The sequence below is a fragment of the Rhinolophus hipposideros genome (genome assembly GCF_964194185.1).
Source record: "Rhinolophus hipposideros genome assembly, chromosome: 3".
Classification (NCBI taxonomy): Eukaryota; Metazoa; Chordata; class Mammalia; order Chiroptera; family Rhinolophidae; genus Rhinolophus; species Rhinolophus hipposideros.
Window position 1 is genome coordinate 40,992,469 of NC_138049.1, and position 21,708 is coordinate 41,014,176.

Sequence of the window (21,708 nt, forward strand, 5' to 3'; positions counted from 1 at the left end):
ATTATAACAGAACACATAGATTCTAAAGCAAAAGAAACATACTAATTCAATCAGATATGCTACAAACAAAAATCTTGCTGGTTTTAGAAAAGTGGATAGAATTTTAATCAATGAGGGCATCTGCTTTTGCTCAGCTAGGAATACACAATCACAAGTGAGAACAAACAAAATAGACACATTTATATGAATACAATTGTAAAATAGTATTTTATTATTTTTAATATAGTACTGTAACATTTCATAATATTGCATACTGCTCAGATATTGATTTATTTAGTTAGGCAACAACATCTTCCCTTCATCCCACTCCCCAATAAGAATTTAAAGATGCATTGTCCTTTTAGAGCCCTACCATATTGGCTCCTAATATGTCACATTTCATAAAACAGTAATGCTATGAACTAAAATGAGTAAAGGTCAACAATTACTTTGATTTCACAGTTTCACAAAGCAGCCAGTAAATTGCTGAATTTAGAACACCAACAAAAATCCACTAAGATTTTGTATAGTTACTTTTTCCATAATGCTCCTTCTTAAGAAAAAATATGAAGGCAAAGGTAATGCTTCTTTTAGTCCTTTATCCTACAAATCAAGCTTTAACTGCAAATAGGTTTTAGTTACCAAATGATGTTATTTCTGTGCCAGCAGATTTTATTTATTTATTTATTTATTTTTTGCTTTCTTTTTCTGGTGCTACCAGTAAGTTAACAAAATAACACTAAAAATTAAGTCCTAGGAACACCTTTCAAAATACTTATAGTTATAAAAAAAAAACGGCCAGTGAGTCAAGTACTTATAAATATAAAACAAGGAAGCAAAATTGCATAGTTTGGTAAAAATTAAAATTCAATAAAACACTGAATTTAATTAAATAAAGGGCTCTTTCAAGTATTTTCTTGATTTTTTGTGTTAATGTTGTATGTGTTCCTCTTTGCAACATGTTTTATTCTTTTTGGCACAGTTTCTCACAGATTTAAATATAATAAATCTTAGATAAGCAAGTTAAAAACATGTTTGTCCCAACAAAGGTCAGTGAAGATTAATGAAAATACATTTTAGAGCATTTTAAATTGTTCATTTGAAAGAAGTAGTCATGTGGAAAAAAACTCAAGAACAAAGTACAAGTATTTACTACTCTTGGTTAAATGAAGTCATCACCATGTCAATAGCTGGTCCCAACTATATAGTCCCTTGTACTGAAATCTAATCAAATTAATTATCCAAGTAACAAATCCATGAAATTAAATATAACTTTGTATTTGGGATACTTAAAATATGGTCATATGTGTACTTAGAAATATGTTTGTTTTACTGGCTAAAGTTTTAAAATCCTCCCCTCAAAGGTTATTTTGTGTTTGTGTGTGCGTGCACACGCACACAAACATACATATTAGTTTTCCTTCTATAAGAACTATTTTGTTTGAAAAACTTGGCTTAGAGATTTGTTAATGTGACTACAGGGCCCTCAAAATAAAAGCAGGCACAGCTGGTTAGTTTATGAATTATGCTGCATTATTAAGTCAACTGATTAGAAAGAGTGGAATACCCTGTCACCTAATAGTTTGAACCATCCATACCACAAAAGTGTTTATCTGATAAATTCACCATCAATTTGGCAACCTTTAATATAAACACCCTGTTCTTTTGAACATACGTAATGCAAAAGAAAAACTTTTTATGCTACATAACTTCCACTACAATAAAAAGGACACAGATACAATCCTCTAGTTAATAAAGAAGAGGTTTGGCAGATACAGTCAGCATTATGGACACCATTTAAACCTGTATTTTATAGCTGTAGGTTTTAAGTGTCTTGACAAATGTTTAGTTTCAAGATATATAATTTACAAAGTGCCATACTATTTAAAACTACTCATATATACATTTTATTCTTGTAACATGCCTCTGATTTCCAGCAGAAACATTATAAATGCTATCATAAACAAAAATCTTCCTTTACAGAATAGACTATGAATCATATCAAAAATGCTTCAGTTCCCATCTTAAAACAGTAGTAAACTAATTTTTAAATAAGTATTTTAGTTCTATAATTGGAAATGTAAATAGCCTGCATATAACTACAAATGAAAAGACCAAGTTCAACCATATCTGTTTAGAAAACTCTTACCAAATATAGTACTGTGAGAGTAACCCAGACACATACATACCAGAGGTGCCAAAAAAATGTATACATATGACTTGTATTCATCTTTTGTCATCGGTATATATTATTACAATTTTAATACAGTTTTTTCCTTTCTTAAAATGTGTATACATTTTTTGGCACCCTTTGTATATATGTATCTATAAATAAATATATATGTAATTTTTCTATTGAAACTTTTTAAAGTTTCAGTTTGAAGAGGTTTTTCTTTTAATACATAAACACATACATTATATTGATCAATCTGATACGATGTAATTTAATACACTGATTCATGACAAGAAGCAGTATGACCCTCTGTGTATTATCAAAAATTTTCCTAATATAGATTTCAAGTATATTAAAGAATCCTTAGCAATTTTCATTAATATCATCTTTTAACGTCTAAACATTAAGGGTATTTAATAAACTTTAGCACATAACAAGTAGATTTCTCCAGGACAATTTTGCCATTCAAATACCTAAATTCATTATGAAACAGAAAATGAAACTTCAATTACTGCTCTGAAAAATCAGAGAAAGAATTACAGTATTATTTTTGCTATGCAGCACTACTTTAGATTCATGAAGGCATCTCTATCATGATGCTTTTTAAAATGAGTGAAAAAAGAATAAAACACTATTTCAAAAATGGTAGCACATTTGGTTGAAATACAAAATATACTAATATAATAGCATTTATATGTTAAAAACACAAATATTAAATATTGTGTAATCACTTTAATGTGTTCAACATGAAGAACAGTTTATCTCTTCACAATTGTCACATTTTAATTGATAATCAGTACAATTATTTCTTCTGTTTTATAAATATTTTTTATAGGTTTTCTGTTGTAATTTTTTTCTTTTTTTGCAAAGTTTAACCTACAGCACAGTGATTTATAATTTAAGGTAATAGATATTTTCACATTCTAATTTAGCTTTTATACTATTTCATGCTTCTAAAGCTTTTTTTGTTTGTTTCTGCTTCAAGTTAGAGGTAGATTTAGTAGAGATTGGGCCTGTGAGACTTACTGCCAAAACGCAATTATAAATATCTGTACTGCTAATATGCAGTTTCCAAGAATGCTAGAAAAAAAAAATTCAGAACCGTATGTAATACTTTATCAAAGTTCTCCTTTTCAAGCTTCAAATTATTAAATAATTTCACTATTTAATTGTTCATAGATTAAAAATAGATAAAACAATAAAATACATAAATATAGGCACACAAAATAAAATTACACTGAAAGATTGTATCTGAATGGAAACTTTTGTTTTGCTTTTTAAAAGTGCATCAACTTCTTTTTCTGATCTACATAAAAACATGTCAAACATTCCTATTGACATTGTAACAAAGAAGAGACATCTGAAAATACCCTTTTTAGCCATTAATTTTCCCCCACCAAGTTAAAGTTGAAACCCTTCCATTGGTGCTTCCTGCTGCTGAAACACAAACTGTTGTTGGTTTTCATCCACCTGAGGTGCAATGCTGGGGTCGTCGTCTTCTACACCAAAATAATGTTCAATCAGATCAAAAGCCTTTTGGTAAATTTCTTGATTTTCATGGCTTTGCAGAAATTCAATTTTATCCAGACCTATTAAACAAAGCATATATATAAAAACAAAATTGTTATTCAGGTTTCAACATCTATTTAAATCAAAATAATGATTTAATAACATCCATCAGTCCGCTGAGAATGGGATTGTTATTTTCATCTAAATTTCACACGTACTGATAGCCAACACTATTGCCTTATCTTCAAGAATGAGTATTGGGCAGCATGATATGAGGAAGTAGCACATGCCTAAGAGTAAGGTCACAGACTCCACCCTGCTAGTTATGTCATTTTGCTCAGGTAAGTTTGGTTCTTCTGTACTTTAGCTTCTCAATTTTAAAATGACAGTCTTAGATTATGTAACTCCACAGATCTTTTCCAGAGTAATTATGCTAAATAAAAAGCACAACCTAGAAAGCAACAAAACAAAAACAAATGAAAATAGTGAAACTCGAGCAACCTAACACATGCACATTCTCTTATAGGATAAGCCAGAGAGTATCAATATGGAATAAAGAGTACTATTTGTAAATCCAATATAGCTACTATATAATTTTCAAAAAGTACCACCAATAAGTGAAACTGAAAAAGCCCATTTTGATTGGATAAGGAGAATCCATAGCACTCTATTTTATTGCTCACAAGAAAAAAAATCTACACACAAGTCTAAGTGATGCTGAAAATATTTTTCATTTAATTATAAATAATCCTCTTCAATTATATTATTGCAGGACACAAATAATAAGTAAAGTAGTCATATCTATATACAATCATAGACTATGCCAAACTCTAGTATAACTTGGGGTCAATATAATTAACGTAGTAAGAAAACATTCTTAAATCACTGATTAATACTTTGTATTTATATAATATCTTAACCAGTGACATTATATAATTTGAAATAAAGGCAAAGTAATATCCCAGGCATGGTTTAAGAATCACAATAAAAGCTTGAATCAACCATACAAATTAATGGCACTTAAGACACAAAGGGAATATTTAACAGAAATCCATTAAAAGGAAAAAAAAATCAACTTATATTCATGCTTTATCCTAAAATAAATTCCATGTGAGTTAAGTGTTTTAAGAATCCAATCAGAAAAATCTAGCCAAAAAGAAAAAAAAATTAACCAAATGTCTATAGGGACTTTGTAAACTATGAAGGAATAGATGATTAGACTGAGTCATTTGTTAAATATAAATGAACATGATTTATCTTACTAAAATAAAAAAATAAAAAATGGGAGAAAAGCCTTATTAAAGCAAACAACTGTAAAATGAAATTAATTCAAATTTTTACCAAGAAGAGACAAATAGGTAATTGGTCAAAGTACAATAAACATGGAATTCAGATGAGGAAACACACTAACATGGAAAATACACACCACCTTCTACATGAGATAAAGCAGGAGACACGTAAAAGAAACTTGGTGATACTATTTTACATCTGCGAAGTCAGCAAAATCAACAAAACAGAGGTGTTAAGAGTAGATTTATACAATGCCAGTGACATTGTCAAGTAACATGTTTTTGGAAAGGAAAATGAGAAACATAGCAAAAGCTTAAAAACAGGTCTGTGCCTAAAACTGCAATAACATTCCTAAAATTTTACCCCATTATTTCAACAGAAAAAAACTATATTCAGAAAGATGCTTATTTTGTCATATGTAAAGTGCTAAACAAAATGGAAACAAATAAATGGTCAAGTACAAGCATATGGCTAAAACTGCACTCAGTATGACTAAAATGACACAGTATTCACTCAATATAATATTATGTGGCTATTAAAAATGCAAATATTATGTAGAAATATAAAATTTCTCCAAAACATTAAAAAGTGGAACACAAAACTATACATGCACTGCAATTATATCAATATAAAGTATTCGGGTATAAGGACAAAGAAAAAAGAAGGCAAATAATGAAAATAAATTGTTATGGTAACAGAATTAAGTGTAACTTTAAAAAGTATTTTAAATAATACTACACTTTTTTTACACAAAATATTTCTATGGAATTGGAGGGAGGAAATGCCTATGGAAGTTAATTAGGAACTAACTCTCAACAAAGTGGGTACAGAGGGAATGTACCTCAACATAATAAAGGCTATAAAGGACAAACCCACAGCTAACATCACACTCAATGGTGGAAAGCTGAAAGCTTTTCCTCTAAGACCAGGAACAAGACAAGGATGTTCACTCTCACCACTGTTATTAACATAGTATTTTAAGTCCTAGCCAGAGCAATTAGGCAATAAAAAGAAAGAAAAGGCATTGAATTTGGAAAGAAAGAAGTAAAACTGTCACTATTTGCAGACGACTATATTATATATATAGGAAATCCTAAAGACTCCACCAAAAAAAGTTCAAACTAATCAAATAATTCAGTAAAATTTCAGGATACAGAAATCAATACATAAAAATCTGTATGTTTCTATACACTAATAAATAGAAAGAGAAATTAAGAAAACAATCCTATTTATAATTGTATCCAAAAACATACCTAGGAATAAATTTAACCAAGGAAGTTCAAAACCTGTACACTGAAAACTATGATAAAAGAAACTGAAGAAGACAAATAAATGGAAAGATATTCTGTGCTCATGGAATGGAAAAATTAGTATTAAAATGTCCACACAACCCAAAGCAATCTATGAATTTAATGCAATCCCTATCAAAATTCCAGTGGCATTTTTCACATATAGAACAAACAATCCGAAAATTTGTATGGAATCACAAAAGACCCCAAATAGCCAAAGCAATCTTAAGAACAAAACTGGAGGCATGATGTTCCCTGACTTCAAACTATACTGCAAAGCTGTAATAATCAAAACAGTATAGTACTTACATAAAAAACAAACCAATGGAACAGAATAGAGAGCTCCCAAATAAACCCAGACATATATGGGAAATTAATTGATGACAAAGAAGCCAAGAATATACAAGGGGGAAAGGACAGTCTCTTCCATAAATGGTGCTAGGAAAACTGGACAACCACATGCAAAACAATGAAACTGTGCTATCTTACACTATACACAAAAACTAAATCGAAATGGATTAAAGACTTCAACTTAAGACTTGAAACCATAATACTCTTAGAAGAAAACACGGGTGGTAAGCTCCTCATCTTAGGAATGACTTTTTGGGATTTGACATCAAAAGTGAGGGCAACAGAAGCAAAAATAAACAAGTGGGACTACATGAAACTAAAAAGCTTCTGCACAGCTAAGGAAACTATCAACAAAATGAAAAGGCATAGGAGAAATAGAAGATTAGGAGAAAATACTTGCAAATCATATAACTGATAGGGGTTAATATCCAAAATATATAAAGAATTCATACAACTCAACAGCAAAAAAACAAAGAACCCAATTAAAAAATGGGCAGATGATTTGAAAAGACGTTTGTCCAAAGAAGACATACAGATGTACAACAGGTACATGAAAAGGTACTCAATATCACCAACCATCAAGGAAATACAGATCAAAGCCACAATGATATTTCACCTCACGCCTGTTAGAATAGCTATTATCAAAAAGACAAAAGATAATGAGTATTGGTGAGGTTGTGGAGAAAAGAGAATCCTTGTGCACTGTTGGTGGGGATGTGAATTGATGCAGCCACTATGGAAAACAGTATGGAGGTTCCTCAAAAAATTAAAAATAGAAATACCATATGATCCAGCAATTCCACTTCTGAGTATTTATCCAAAGAAAACAAAAACACTAACTCGAAAAGATATATGCACCCCTATGTTCACTGCAGTATTATTTACAACTTAAGTGTCCATCCATGGATGAATGGATAATAATGTGATGAATATGTACAATGGAATTATTATTAAGCCATGAAAAGAAGGAAATCTTGTCATCTGTGACAAGTGAAATAAATCAGACAAAGAAAAATACTAGATGATGTCACTTATGTGGAATCTGAAAAAAACAAACCAAAAGCCAAAAACCTGAGCTCATAGAAAAAAGATTGGTGGTAGCCAGAGGCAGGAAGGGGAAAGTGGGTGAATAGGTGAAGGGGGTCAAAAGGTACCAACTTCCAGTTATAAATAAATAAGTCATAAGGATGTAATGTACAGAATGGAACTATAGTTAATAATACTGCATATATGAAAGTTGTTAAGAGAGTAAATCTTAAAGGTTCTCGTCACAAGAAAAAAAAGATTTTTGTAACTGTGTAGTGATAGATGTTAACTAGACTTACTGTGGTGATCATTTTGCAGTACATACAAACACTGAATCATGTTATACACCTGAAATCAACTTAATGTTGTATGTCAATTATATCTCAATTTAAAAAAAGAATTGACTGTAATTATAAATTTTTAACTGACTGCTTACCATATGCTTCCTCAATGAGAGCACAGTATGGATTAACGCCTATCCCATTCTGCTTAGATTCTTGTTCTCCAAGACGTAAAATATTTTCAAGTCCATTTAAAGCCACTTGGACTATTTTAGAGTCCATAACAGTCAATAGGTCACAAAGTGGTTTAATGCAGCCTAAGGCTACCAAATACCTTCAGAGTAATTAAAAAAAGGTGGGGGAAAACATTGAAAAAGACTTAAATATTATTTATAGCAAATGACACGAAAATATTCTTCAGTGAAATGTTATATAAACAATTAAGGAAAGTGTTCTTACAAACTCAAACATTAAAAACAATTCAACAGTCACTTACACAGGAACCAGAAAACTTTTTTTACTCTTCCTGTTCTCATAATTTAACATAATTAGCAATAAATGGTATTACAAATATTATAAAAATATACATGAAAGCAAATTGGTACTTGGGCCTGTTTTTGCATGGCATAACAACACTTAGTGGGTTAGAGGGTTTTTGTTGTTTATTTTAAAGGTGGTACTATGTACACACATAGGGATCATATGGGGGTAGGTAGAAATGGAGAGGGAAAAGAAGATCCAAATCAAACTTCAGGAAATTTTCCACACACACAAAAAAAATCACAGCTAACGTTCTGAAACATTTGCTCTGTTTCAGAAGCATACAAGGCTTCTAGGAGCAAAATAGGGCAGGGCATGTTGTGAATAATTTTAATAAATAATGCTGACAAAAATACTGGCTTTCAGAATGCTTTGTTCTTTTCTAATTCTTATTAGCTCTTTTTCCATTCTCTAAAATATAAATAAGGTAACTAATTTGTTCACTTGGCAAAAGTTCATATTAAGCATAAAGGTAAAAAATATGCTCTGAAGTCAGACTGCATGGCTTCAAATTCCACTCCTTATTAGTCATGTGACTTTGAGTAACTGCTCTGTACCTCAGTTTCCGCATCTTAAATTGGGAATAATAATAGTACCAGATTCAGAGAGTTGCTAAGAGAATACAATAGGCATTCAATAAAAGTTAGTTTCTATCTTTAAAAAAAAATGTACACACCTTCACTGGAGCATTCACTTGCCATATACTATACTGTAGTTCATCAAATATATTTGTTGAATGAATAACTATGTCAGAATGTTACGGAATTAAAGGAGATAAAAGATGTGAAAGCACCTGATATACTACTGGTACTCAGTAACTGAAATGATTTAGCACAAAAACTGGCAATGTTAGACACCCCACAAATATTAGTGATATGAATGCTAATCCTAAACTGAGATCAAGACCTCTTCCCATATACTCATACTTAATGAAACGGTGAAAATGGTTAGAAAAATAATGATCTGAGTTTGGATACTTGATTCATACTAATAAATTTAAGGAATAACATATGGAATAGATATAATGATGAAAATAAGTAAGAAAAGATACAACTGTTCGTAGGTGAAAAACAAACTTTGGATCCTAAAGCAGATATAAATAACACTAGCATTAAAAAAAATACAAACTAGAACAAAGCAAAGATCTTGTTTTGTTACAGCTTGTATTCATGACACAAATGAAACGGAAGTATTGATTAAAGCAAAGAGGTGGAATGGAAAATAAAAAGCAGAGACAGATGTTATCAATACATAGAAATATGAATCTGAGAGAGCAAGATAATAGTACAAATGAAGAAAATGACAGACAATGATTTCACAATAGGTAGATTTCAAAATCCTGTGATTTGTAAAATAGCATAGTAGCCTGACTTCTTCTTTTGCAAATTAAGAAACAAATCAAATATTCATTAGAAAATACTTCCTACATAGTCACTTCAAGAAACCTAAAAAGTCCTGAGTTTCATGGAAGGATCTTCATAACAAGAAAATTCTATAGGATGTTAGGCTTTTGTAGGCACCACGCTAAGCACTTTAAATGTATGAACTGCATCTAAGTGTTAAGCTGTTACTATGAGGTACTATTCATTATTGAATCCATTTTAAAAATAAAGGAACTGTATATTAGAGAGGTTAAATGACTCTGTCAAGGTCACACGACTTTTACTGAAGAAGGATTTGAAAGTAGGCTGACTTCAAAGCCCATGTACCTACTATTTGTGCTGTTAGTAAAAGAAATAAGTAAATTAACAATAAAAGTCCTAGATTCAAAAAGCTATGATAAAAAAGAAAATAGTATAGAAAAATAAAAATCCTATCCACAGATAAATCTAACAACAATTAGAAGAACATTATATAAACAAATGTCTATTTCAGTTTTATTTTAAATCAGTACATATTCAACTTTATTAGCCATTTCTATATAATAAAGTAACATATATGTGATTCAATGGTCTAAAAAATATTTAATGCCCATGAAATATATTTTGCAAATTAACATAGACTATTTTTTTTCAGATTTTTAATCTGTTTTCATAAATAGTCTGCAAAGGATAATGATATTATACTTTAAATGAAAAACATAAACCAGTGTAAATGAATGACATAACTTGTATAACACTGTCATTTCACATTAGAAATTCTATTTTTTAAATAACAAAATGTTTTAGTTTCATCAACAAATAAAAAGTACGTATTATTTCTAATTTTATCTCATTTACATTTAAAAAAATTTTTTAAAAATCTGTATCACACAACCTTATTTGTTCTGGAGTGCCTCCTGACGTTGCATTAGTTATAGCCCAAGCTGCTTCTTTTCTGGTACGAAACTCTGCTTTCTGAAGAATTTCAATCAAAACAGGAACAATATCTGCATCTATAACAGACTGAAGAGGAAAAATAATAGAGCATAATCAATGTAAATACAGTTTTAAAAATATGAGTAAGTAGAGGGATCTTGAAACTCATGGCTTTAAAATGTCAGGATTTTTGGAAATACCTTTGGAAATATTTTATTTATTTCAACAAACTTTCACATACTTTCAAGTCTGGAGAATATATTAGCAGAAATTAAATTTTAAAGGTCATAAAACACAATGCAGATGATCGATCAAATGAATAAGTAATTATTGACTCGAGCTTGGCAGGGCTCTAATAAATCATTATTTAAAAGTTTTGAGAGGAAGATCATTGCCTAACTTTTCTAAAATTAATGAAAATCGATCCCGTTTTAAAGACTAGCCATTATGTGTCAGGCAATGCTGGACAATTATATATATATATAGTTGCTATTCCTCATTAGAATACTGTTAAGCAAATGCTATTAAAGGTGAAAAAGGCTTTTTTCCTTTAAAATACTTTTCAAGAATCTTTTATAGTAACTCACTAAAAACCATTAATGATAAAATGCTGACTTTTTTCCAAACTAACTTCTGAGATCTTCCTGTTTTCTTAGATCTGAAAGGTTATTTACCTGAATCTGAGCTCTATTTCCAGCAGTAATGTTAGAAACAGTCCAACAGGCTTCTTTTCTGATTGACTCCTTTGGGCTACTCAGTAAGTGTAAGAGACAGGGTAATGCAGAGCAATTCAAAACTACCTAAAACAAAAGTTAGAAATGGAAACAGAGTTTTATAGGAAAAAAAAAAAACTACACAAAAATATACTAATGAGTTATTTAGAAATACAAAAACCATTCTGAAAAACTAAGTTAAGAAAAAAGAAATTTCTCTCAAAGTAAACCTTCGGCACTTGCTGTCTTCTACTCTCCCACTTTACCAAAACTTGTCTAATGTTAATGTAGGGAAGTGCCCTGTTCTCAATGCACTAAAATGTAAATAAGTAGGACATTCAGGACATTCAGAGGTATGTCCTTCAAGTTTACAAATGTAGTCAGAGTTCAACTGATATATTGATAACTATTTAAAGAGAGATTTGGTGATTGAATCCAACCAAATCTCAGGATCCAACCTCCAGTTTTGCCAAATAAATTGATGAAAAGAAACCTTAGTGTATAGTAAGTCTATTTGTTTCATTAAAATTTTTATTGTTCCACTTTTGTAAAGAAGTATATTCTGCTTTGTCCCTTTATTTTATTTTCTATGGCAACATTATGTTCCTATTTCCAAAATACCCATGATTTACATTAAATTTACTTGGTGAAGGAAGTATGAAGCAGTGGACTGCAATTCGGCTGAAAACTGTGTATGTTTAGAAGGGCATTTTCACGTAAAGAGCTACTTTAAATTAATAATTCAATTACTAAGACTCAACTGTTTAATAACTAAGGTAAGTATCTAAGTAGAACTTTTAAAGATTAAAAATGAAAGAATATATGTAGATTAGAATAAAAAGTTTACTATCTGGTGAGAAACAGAGGAGAATCTAATGTGTAACAGAGTTTAAGTTTTGTCTTCAAGACTATCCCAGATCTGAAGACAATCTTGATATCACACCTTTTTTGGTATCTCACATACATAGTTAATTACCAATCTGAGGAAGTGTTTCCTCGTTATCTTTTCCTTCCATTCTCATAATCTGTCTTCAATCTATTTATGTGGTTCCATTTGCAATCCCACTTCAAACCTATTTATAATCAATCATCCTTTCACTAAGTTTCTTTTCTAGTCAAGTTTAGTGCCTCTTATACCTTACACACATCTGCCTCTGTGTCTGCCTCTGTACCGATGTTCACATAAATCTCTTTTAGTCTACTTTTCTTCTCTCTCTTTAAAAATTTTATTGGGGAACATATTGGGGAACAGTGTGTTTCTCCAGGGGCCATCAGCTCCAAGTAGTTGTCCTTCAATCTAGTTGTGGAGGGCAAAGCTCACTGGCCCATGTGGGAATTGAACTGGCAACCTTGTTGTTCAGAGCTCGAGCTTTACCCAACTGAGCCACCTGGCCATCTCTGGTCTCTCCTTTGAAGATCTAGCTTTAGTTCCAACTCCTTTATAGAATCTACATTGATTTCTCAGCACACATTTCTTTTTTAAACTTTCATAGCGTTTACTGACCAATCAGCTCTCAGAAAATACATACCACCTTGGGTAATTCACTTTTTTTAAATATATATTTTGTTTGTTTTAATATATATTTAAATATAAATTTTCTCTCCAATTGAACTATAAATCCCTCAAGAGCCAAAGTGCTATCTTGTACTTCTTTACATTGGTATAGGTTTAAGATAGTGCTTTCATATAGAGGTATTTGAGGCTGATGATCACTTATTACCAAGAATATGCTTACTGTCACATGACAGATGCCTATATAATTATGGTAATGCTATAGTCTTGATTAATATGTAATCAAGTGGTACAAACATGATAAACTTCTTAATGTCCTCATGTTAATTTACCATAGTAAAGTCTGAACTCACCTGTGTTTGAATATCATCACCAGTCACAATATTACCAACTGCTCTTAATGCAGGTGATACAACTTTATAATCATTGTGCCTAAAATAATAAAAATATGAACTTACAGACTATGTAAGAATTTAAAATTTACAGAAAATTTGCAAAAATAATACAAAAAAATTCCACTATACTCTTTACTCAGAGAGCCCATTCAAGTTTCACTAATGATCCCAGTAATATCTCTATAACAAAGAATCTAATTCAGGATCATGTGCTGTACCCAGTTGTCATCTCTCTCCAGTCTCTTTCTATTCAAAACATTTATTTAGTTTTTCCTTGATTTTCATGAGCTTCACATTTTTGATGATCACAAGCCAGTTGTTTGGTTTTGCTCAGTGTTTCCTCATGATTAAGACCCAAGTTATATACTTTGAGCTGGGATAACACAAATGCTATATAGTCTTTTCATTACATAGTAATGGATAGCATATGGTATCTGTTTTGTCCATTATAGTGGCACCGAACTCTTGTCGCTTAATTAAGATGGTGTCTGCCATATTTCCGTGCTTTGACATTACTGTTTTCCCCTTTATAATTAATATTTCAGGAGGAAATACTTTTAGACTATGTAAAATCCTATCCCTTAACCCACTTTCACCACTAGTGTTAGCATCTCTTGATGTTTATTGTCAGTATTACTAATTATTATTACTGTTGACAATGATGATTTTCTATTACTATCATTCCAACTATATGCCTTTTCTATCTATTGATCTATCTACTTATTTAGTGTGGAATTATGGATTCCTATTTTATTCAATAAGTTATACTACATTAATATAATTTATTTCAATGTTCAATTCATCCCAGGTTTGAACAGGAATGCCTTCATGTGGGCTCTGTGTCTTTTTAACACTTCAGCATTCTTTGAGCACTCATTACTTTCTGAGTTCATCTTTTTTCTCAGTTCCAGCCCTGGAATTAACCATTTAATCAAAGAATCCTGGTTCCTGTTAATGAAGAGTAGTGTTCAAAAATCAAGACCTGAGAATTTGGTGAGCTCAACTTGTTAGCATAAATGTGTCACTGCTCTGAGGCCCTTTAAGAGGACATACACACACAGAGTTTACATACATGTTTATTTCTACATGCATCTCTTTAATGTTGAAAGCCAGTTCACATTGACACCTCCAACTCTAATAGTTCACATTGACACCTCCAACTCTAATACCACAAGATTCTTCTGGCTTTCTTCCTTTTCATCTATAAACCCATTCTGAGAATAAGAAACTGGTGTCTATGACCAGAATCTCCCTATGTATAACCAATCTTCTGATCCAACTAAGCTGCTATGCTCCAGTGTGCTGGCTCACCCCCTGCTCCAGTCTCTTTGTCTGCTCCACCCTCAAGTGTGGGCCCAGATCCCCCCATTGCACTTCCCTGCCCACCCTCCTCAGATGCTATCCTCACACTGGGGCCTCAACTCCTTATCAGACCTCTCTTCTCTGTGCCATCTGCACCTTGTTTGGGCCTACCTAATGACAAAAGAAGAAAGGAAAGCAGGTAATAAATTTTTAAAAGAAAAGGATGAAGGAACTATAATACCTTTTCAAAACAACTTTTCTTACAAGTTTTTAACATCTTCATATAGAAAATCTGTTCTTTTTAAAGAAGGTAGCAATTATAGCTCAGCACAGAAAAACATACTATCTTTAATACATGTTAATCTTTTATATAGATTAATTATTGTAATTGATTATTGGAGAGTAGGAACTACATTCTATACTTCATGAACAGTATCTTGCACAACATTCTAGCAGATAACAGGCATTCCATACATACTTGTTGAATTAAGTGCCTCTCATTCATAAAGAGATCAAAACTAATGAAATTCATTAACAAAATGATTAGTCCGAACCAGAAGATAGAAGATACAGGTTTAAGGGTCAACCTTTCAGTATTACAGCTATTCTGCAAAATAGGGTTGGTAGCTTTCCAAGAATTATAGATAGTGACTCTTGAGAAGTTTACAAGGCTACCTAACTGCTCAACTTAATACAAAATCATACAATTAATAATCATAAATTATAGTTACATCAAAAGTTCCACCAATCTTCGACATACTCCAGAATCAATGACTGCTTGAATTTTATCATTGGGTCCATCAGAGAGATAAGAAAGGGCCCAACACACATCTGCTAATACATCTGGGTCACTGCTAAACAACAATCGTGACAGGACATTTAAGCAAGGTGAAACCTGGAAGGGAAGAAAGAGCCGATATTTAATTTTTTTCTCTAGCTAAATCCAAGTTTCTTTAGGGAACTATAAAAACTCATTTTAAAAATAAAAATTTAATGCTACAAAACATACCAGAGAAATTAAACAGTCTGCTGTTTAAAAATTATGATCAGATATAAACATGAAATTGATTATAACTTCTATTATTCTTACATAAGGTATATGGTAATTTAAAAATTTTTTTTAAATCAAACATGTATTTGGGATACCCAACCCATGTCTAAATCATACATACACACACTCCCAAAATGGCACACCAAAACTGAGAAGTAAAATGTTTAAGTGCTTAATATAATAATCGTCATGGAATATGATCCAACTTAAATGAACCTCACTTTATTTATTACATGTATATTATAGGAAGTAAATCTAATAATCATTTGTGAAGTAAAGGTATAAAAATACAAAAGAAATTTGAAGGGTTTTTAAGTGGAAGTAACTAATAAACTGCACTTCTTAATGTATTAAAACCCTAAATCTTCAATTAAAAAGACACACACACAACAATAGAGATTTTAATTCTTCTAGCATTAATACTATAACTACAATTAGTTAGCTGGGAGGTGAGCAAGTCACTTCACTTCTCTGAGACTCAGTTTTTGAATCTGTGAAACAAAGAGGCTTAATTAGATAAATTCTATGATCCTTCTCACATCAGACAGACCTAGGTTCAAACACTACTAACCAGGTGTGTGACCACGGGCAGATAACATCTCTAAACCCCAATTTCTTCATTTATAAATCAGGATACCACGGTAGTATTAAATTAGTAAGAATGCATGTAGCATCTTAGAACAATGTCTGACATACAGCACTCAGATGTTAGCTCTTTTTATTGTCATGATCAGTATTGAGTCTATATTCCTTAAAGATTTTCTAAAAATCAGCAAAACAACATATGCGTTAGGCTCTCACCCTCAGATGAGAGCTGTATGTAAATGTTAGACATGGCACAAATGGAAAGTGATGACAGCTCTTTTATGTTCTAGTATTTTGGATGATTTTTCTTTCATCTCTCTCTATTTTAAAGATTGCCAGTACATATACTACAACCTTCTGAGAGAAATTAACAGCATATTTTTGTAGTAATGAGAATGATATAGGAGAGAGTAAAATAACTGCCAATCTTGGAGAGAGAAAAGGGAATGCTGGAGGAATGACCCTGAATAGGAAAGACAGAAAGCTATATAATACACAAGCAGATGAACTAATTTTATAAATGAAAATGGGGAAAAATAACCAACAATGACAGGAAAGTATAATAGGTAGGTACCAATTATACTTTGATGACAGGATGCCAAATGTGGTGATGGTAATCTATGGAAGTTCTCTTCTAAGTGCTTCCATTTTCTCACTGAAGTAGAAAGCAAGGTCATAGGCTGAGAGTTAAGAATGAAGGAGAAAAAGTAGAGATAGGAGGACAGAAGAGAAAATAAACAGTCTCCTAATTAATAATTCTTTTTTGCCAGCTGGTAAATAATGTCTATTAACCAATATTATAAATGTGATTTGATCCAAAGTTCAGATAACCGCATGACTTTTCATGATCCATCCATGTATCTTCTCAAAGTCCCTAATGTTCCATGAGATATTTCATAAAGGAAATATCTTTAAAAAGGAAGCCTAGAAAAATGTGGTTTAGACTACTGGTTTTATAGATTATCAATTTTATAAATTTCAGTATCTTTCAAAAAGCAAATTCTTCAGGAAAAACATATTACATAAGTTTTAAGGTATCATCCATATGAAACATTTTTTTAAATGAGTTATCACAAAATTTTAAAATGAGTTATTACGAAAATTTTAAAAATCTTTACTGTTTGCCTATGGCTGAAGGACTCTTAAAACCATGTAATATAGTTAGAACAAAAAGATCTCAAAATATAAATACTGCTTTAAAAAAGAATCCAATACTGCTACTAAGCAGAAGAAAAGAAAAATCAAACATGGCATTTTAAACTAATTGTATCTTACAACTATTATCACATAACTATTAACATACACATATATGGATGCATGCCCTTTACTTTAAAATGGAAAAAAAAGAAAACTCTCAAAAACAATATATTTTAAAGAAAAAAATTTTAAGGAGAAAAGCAATGCAAAAACCAAAGTTTATTTAATAAAAACTCAATTAAATACGGGTATACCATACCATTTTTAAGAGGCAAAATTTTAAAATTACTATGATTGCTAAAACCATGAATATAATTAGCAAGCCAATTTTACATATGCAAGTCTAAACATATAAAAAGCTGGTGAAGGGATTCATTATCATTAGATTCATTGACTGTTATTTCCTCAGACAAAATATGAACATTGTATTTCCTTTCAATTCTAAAACAATCATTGCCAAATTATCAGTTTTTAAATATAATACATATTCAAATGTATTTTTAAAAGGCCATTTGAAGGATACTTGTGCACCTCATAAATATTCTTTTCCTTGTATTATACCCAGTCCAAATACTCATTCCTTCCCCTACTATTATCAAAATGAAAATAATACAAACTCCTTACAAACTGAATAAGGCAGTTGCTACAGTTATTTTATAACTTGTTACCTTGAGTAAATATAAGTATAGCTTACTCAAAACTTTTCTCTAAGATTTAGTTGATCGTTCAAAAACATACGTTTGAACTACATGGGTCCACTTATATGCAAATTTTTTTCCATATATGCCAGTAGTTTTCCATCCAAAGTTGGGAGTCTGTAGATACAGATGGCCAATTATACAAATATACATTGGTCTATGCCAGTATTATAGGGCACCTGAGCATCCAAAGAGTTTGGTATCCACGGGGGTGGGGGTGGGGGAGATGGGATGGGGTGGTGGGGGTCCTAGAACTAATCTCCCATGGATACCGAGGGACAACTAAGTTTTCAGGGACTCAAAAGTTATAAACAGGTTTTTGACTATAAGGGAAGTTGGTGTCTCTAACCTATGCATTGTTCAAGGGTCAACTGTAAATCTATTAAACCAAATTTCTGGTTAAAATAATAATTTGTTTGCCTTTTTATTTTTAGCATACTTTACAATGCTTTATATCAGTTTCTTAGTCGTATTATGCACTTGTCAATAAACACAGAACAGAATAGGCATGGAAGGTTGTGGAAGAATTTCATGAACTATGATTGAACCCATAACATGTTATGGGATGTGGTAAAAGATCAATAGACCATGGTACAATGAGATTGTAAAGTCAGGTTAGTAGTTCAGATGAAATGTGGTTAAATCATAAATTCTTAAAACTAGAATGGTGAAAGTATAAATGAGAAGGTATACTAACTCACGTATCATCTTTTTTGAATGAGGAATTCACTATTTTTGCCCCCAGAAACTTTATCACTAGATCTTTAGATTTTGTGCTTTCTTAGTGCAAAGTCATTGTTCTCCTTTAATTCACATAGACAGTAAATTCAAAAGTAGAACGGTATCCCCAAAATTTATCCACATTCTATCTTTCTAACATCTGACTGGTAATACAATAGAATTATATTAGCAGTTTATAAATAATCTATTCTTTTAATAGCAGAATATCAGTAGATGAAGGAAAAGATATTTAACAGATAAAAAGTACAATGGGAAAGTTCAAGCCACTCTGGACTAGTTACTTTTCCAATTTTATAACTAACAGTGGACCTGGATGAATTACCTTATTCTATTGGGGAGGGCTTCAATTTCTAATAAATGAAAAAACTAGACTAGAAGATGTCTAAAGTCAAATAAAAAATAAACATCTAGTGACAGTGGTTGCCTCTCAGAGAGGCAATCATGGGGTGAGCCAAAGGTAGAAAGGAAAACTTCCTTTTCACTATATATCTCTTGATTTTGTATATGGGTAAATACTGTCTAGTCAATAAGGAAAATAATTTACTAAGGTAAGAATAAAGTCCCTTCAATCTTTAAAAATCTATTACAAGGAGATTTAAAAGTATATAAAGAGATTTAAAAGATTCCTTCATTTGTGTTTTTTACTCATACCTTACTAAAGTTGGGAGGAGGGTTTTTACCTCTACATAAATTTGAGAGGGCCCATACAGCATTTCTGGTTGTTGTAAGCCTATTGGAATTTGTTAATAACCTGCAAAGAAAAAGAAAAAAGGAATGGTCGCTTTACTTTCATTTTTCCTCTTGAGCTGTTTTCTATCATAACATAAAAATTGTCAATACATTTTATAAGGCATTCAAAATGACCTGGTTAAATAGAAAAAGGGAGTTTTTGAAACTCATTGTGTGGTCAGAAACAAAAATAAACAGCACCGCTCTATTTTTAAAAATTTGAATCTATGATCTGACTGGATTTTTTACAAAACATGAAACATGTTCAAAATAAATGGTGTCATGGGAAATTGACTTAATTATCTCTGTATACTTTTAAAAGAGTATTAGATTACTTTTTTAACCATGAAAATAACACTTCATACAAGTTCAAAAAGCAAGGAACATAAAGTCAAATGGAATAAAGATTAGCTATTGAGAAGGTATGTTTTGTTTTTTTTTTGAACAGTCTTAGTATTTTCATCTCCAACCTGCTACAAGTATAGAAAACCTAGGTTTAAGACCAAAAAATCCTATTCTTAAATGAGCAAACAAAACAGAAATAGACTCAGAGATATAGGGGAGGAAAAAAGATGTTTGCTAGATGGGAGAGGGGTAGGGATGGGGAAGGTGAAGGGATTAGAAAGTACAAAGCAGTAGTCATAATATAGTCATGGGGATGGATATAAAATACAGTATGGGGAATATACTCAATAATATTGTAAAGACTATGTAGGGTGCCAGATGGGTACTGGACTTATCAGGGGGATCACTTCATAGACTGCATAGAGGCCTAATCACAGTGCTATACACCAAAATCTGAAGTAGAATAATATTGAATGCCAACACATATGTATATATATCTATATCTATATCTATATATAGATATAGATATACACACATATATATACATACATATATATATATATAGAGATATATATACATATATAGTCACAGGATGTAAAGTACAGCATAGGGAGTATAGTTAAAAAAATGAAATAAATTCCCTATTCTGGAGTGATATCAGCAAAAATGGTGGAGAACCCTGGGGATCCACCCCTCCCCAAAACCCCCCCAAAATTTACAAATCCTGTCAGAATCAATTTTATCCAAACTCTCAAAAATAATCAAAAGTTTACAGTAACCAAGAAACTTTTAACGAGGTAAGAGAGCTTTCTAGCAGTATAACTTACCCTTGCCCAGCCCCCTCCCCATGTCTGACAGCAGCCTTAAAGACAAAAGCTGGAGTTCCCACTGCTGAGTTCCTGGTTCCAAAAGTAGCTGAGGAGACTTTGTTTCAAAGGAATTGTATTTGTCTGTTTTGACCTGTCTGGGTATTCCCTGAAGGACTGATGCAAGAGGCTTGCCTTTGTTTTGACTGACTGGGAACTCTCTCATTAACAGCTGATTTCTCATCAAAAACTGAGGCAATGTGATTATATATTTAAGTGCCAAAAGAAAAAACTGTTAACCAAGATTCTATATACACCAAAACTCTTTCAAAAATGAAAGAGAAAGTAAAACATTCCCAGAACAACAGAAGCTGAAGAAATTCATCAATTGTACTGCTCTACAAGCGTTAACTAAAAGGAGTCTTTTACTTTAGGTTGAAATGAAAAGACAATAAATAATATCTCAAAAGCATATGAAGAAATAAAGAACACTGCTAAAAATAAGTACAAAGGTAAAGTATTACTGTATATTTGATTTGCAATTTTCTTTGTTCTATGTGATTTAAAAGAAAAATACATAATGTAATAATTATAAGTCAGTGTTTATGGATGAATGTACATATCATGTTTCCCCGAAAACAACACCTAGCCGACAATCAACTCTAATGTGTCTTTTGGAGCAAAAATTAATATAAGACCCAGTGTTGTATTATATTATACTACTTTATATTATATTATACTATACTATACTACATTATGTTATATAAGACCCAGTCGTATAGTAAAATATAAGACCGGGTCTCATTAATTTTTGCTCCAAAAGATGCATTAGAGCTGATTGTTCAGCTAGGTCTTATTTTCAGGGAAACATGGGAATGATGCAATTTGTGACAATAAC

The 21,708-nt window shown here is 31.4% G+C and overlaps 1 protein-coding gene across 3 annotated transcripts in view; it reads right to left on the reverse strand.

Annotated features, from left to right (window-relative positions):
- Window positions 1–189: 189 nt before the first annotated feature.
- Window positions 190–21,708, reverse strand: part of KPNA5 (karyopherin subunit alpha 5) — a 43,147-nt gene continuing 21,628 nt past the window's right edge. For all 3 annotated transcript variants that reach the window (XM_081044312.1, XM_081044314.1, XM_081044313.1), the window contains exons 8-14: window positions 19,582–19,681; window positions 15,390–15,553; window positions 13,315–13,393; window positions 11,410–11,535; window positions 10,695–10,822; window positions 8,054–8,232; window positions 190–3,741 (exon numbers count right to left, since the gene is read on the reverse strand). In XM_081044312.1, coding sequence (XP_080900438.1) covers window positions 3,554–3,741; window positions 8,054–8,232; window positions 10,695–10,822; window positions 11,410–11,535; window positions 13,315–13,393; window positions 15,390–15,553; window positions 19,582–19,681 — 964 coding nt within the window. In that variant the 3' untranslated portion in view covers window positions 190–3,553. The remainder of the gene's footprint in view (window positions 3,742–8,053; window positions 8,233–10,694; window positions 10,823–11,409; window positions 11,536–13,314; window positions 13,394–15,389; window positions 15,554–19,581; window positions 19,682–21,708) is intronic.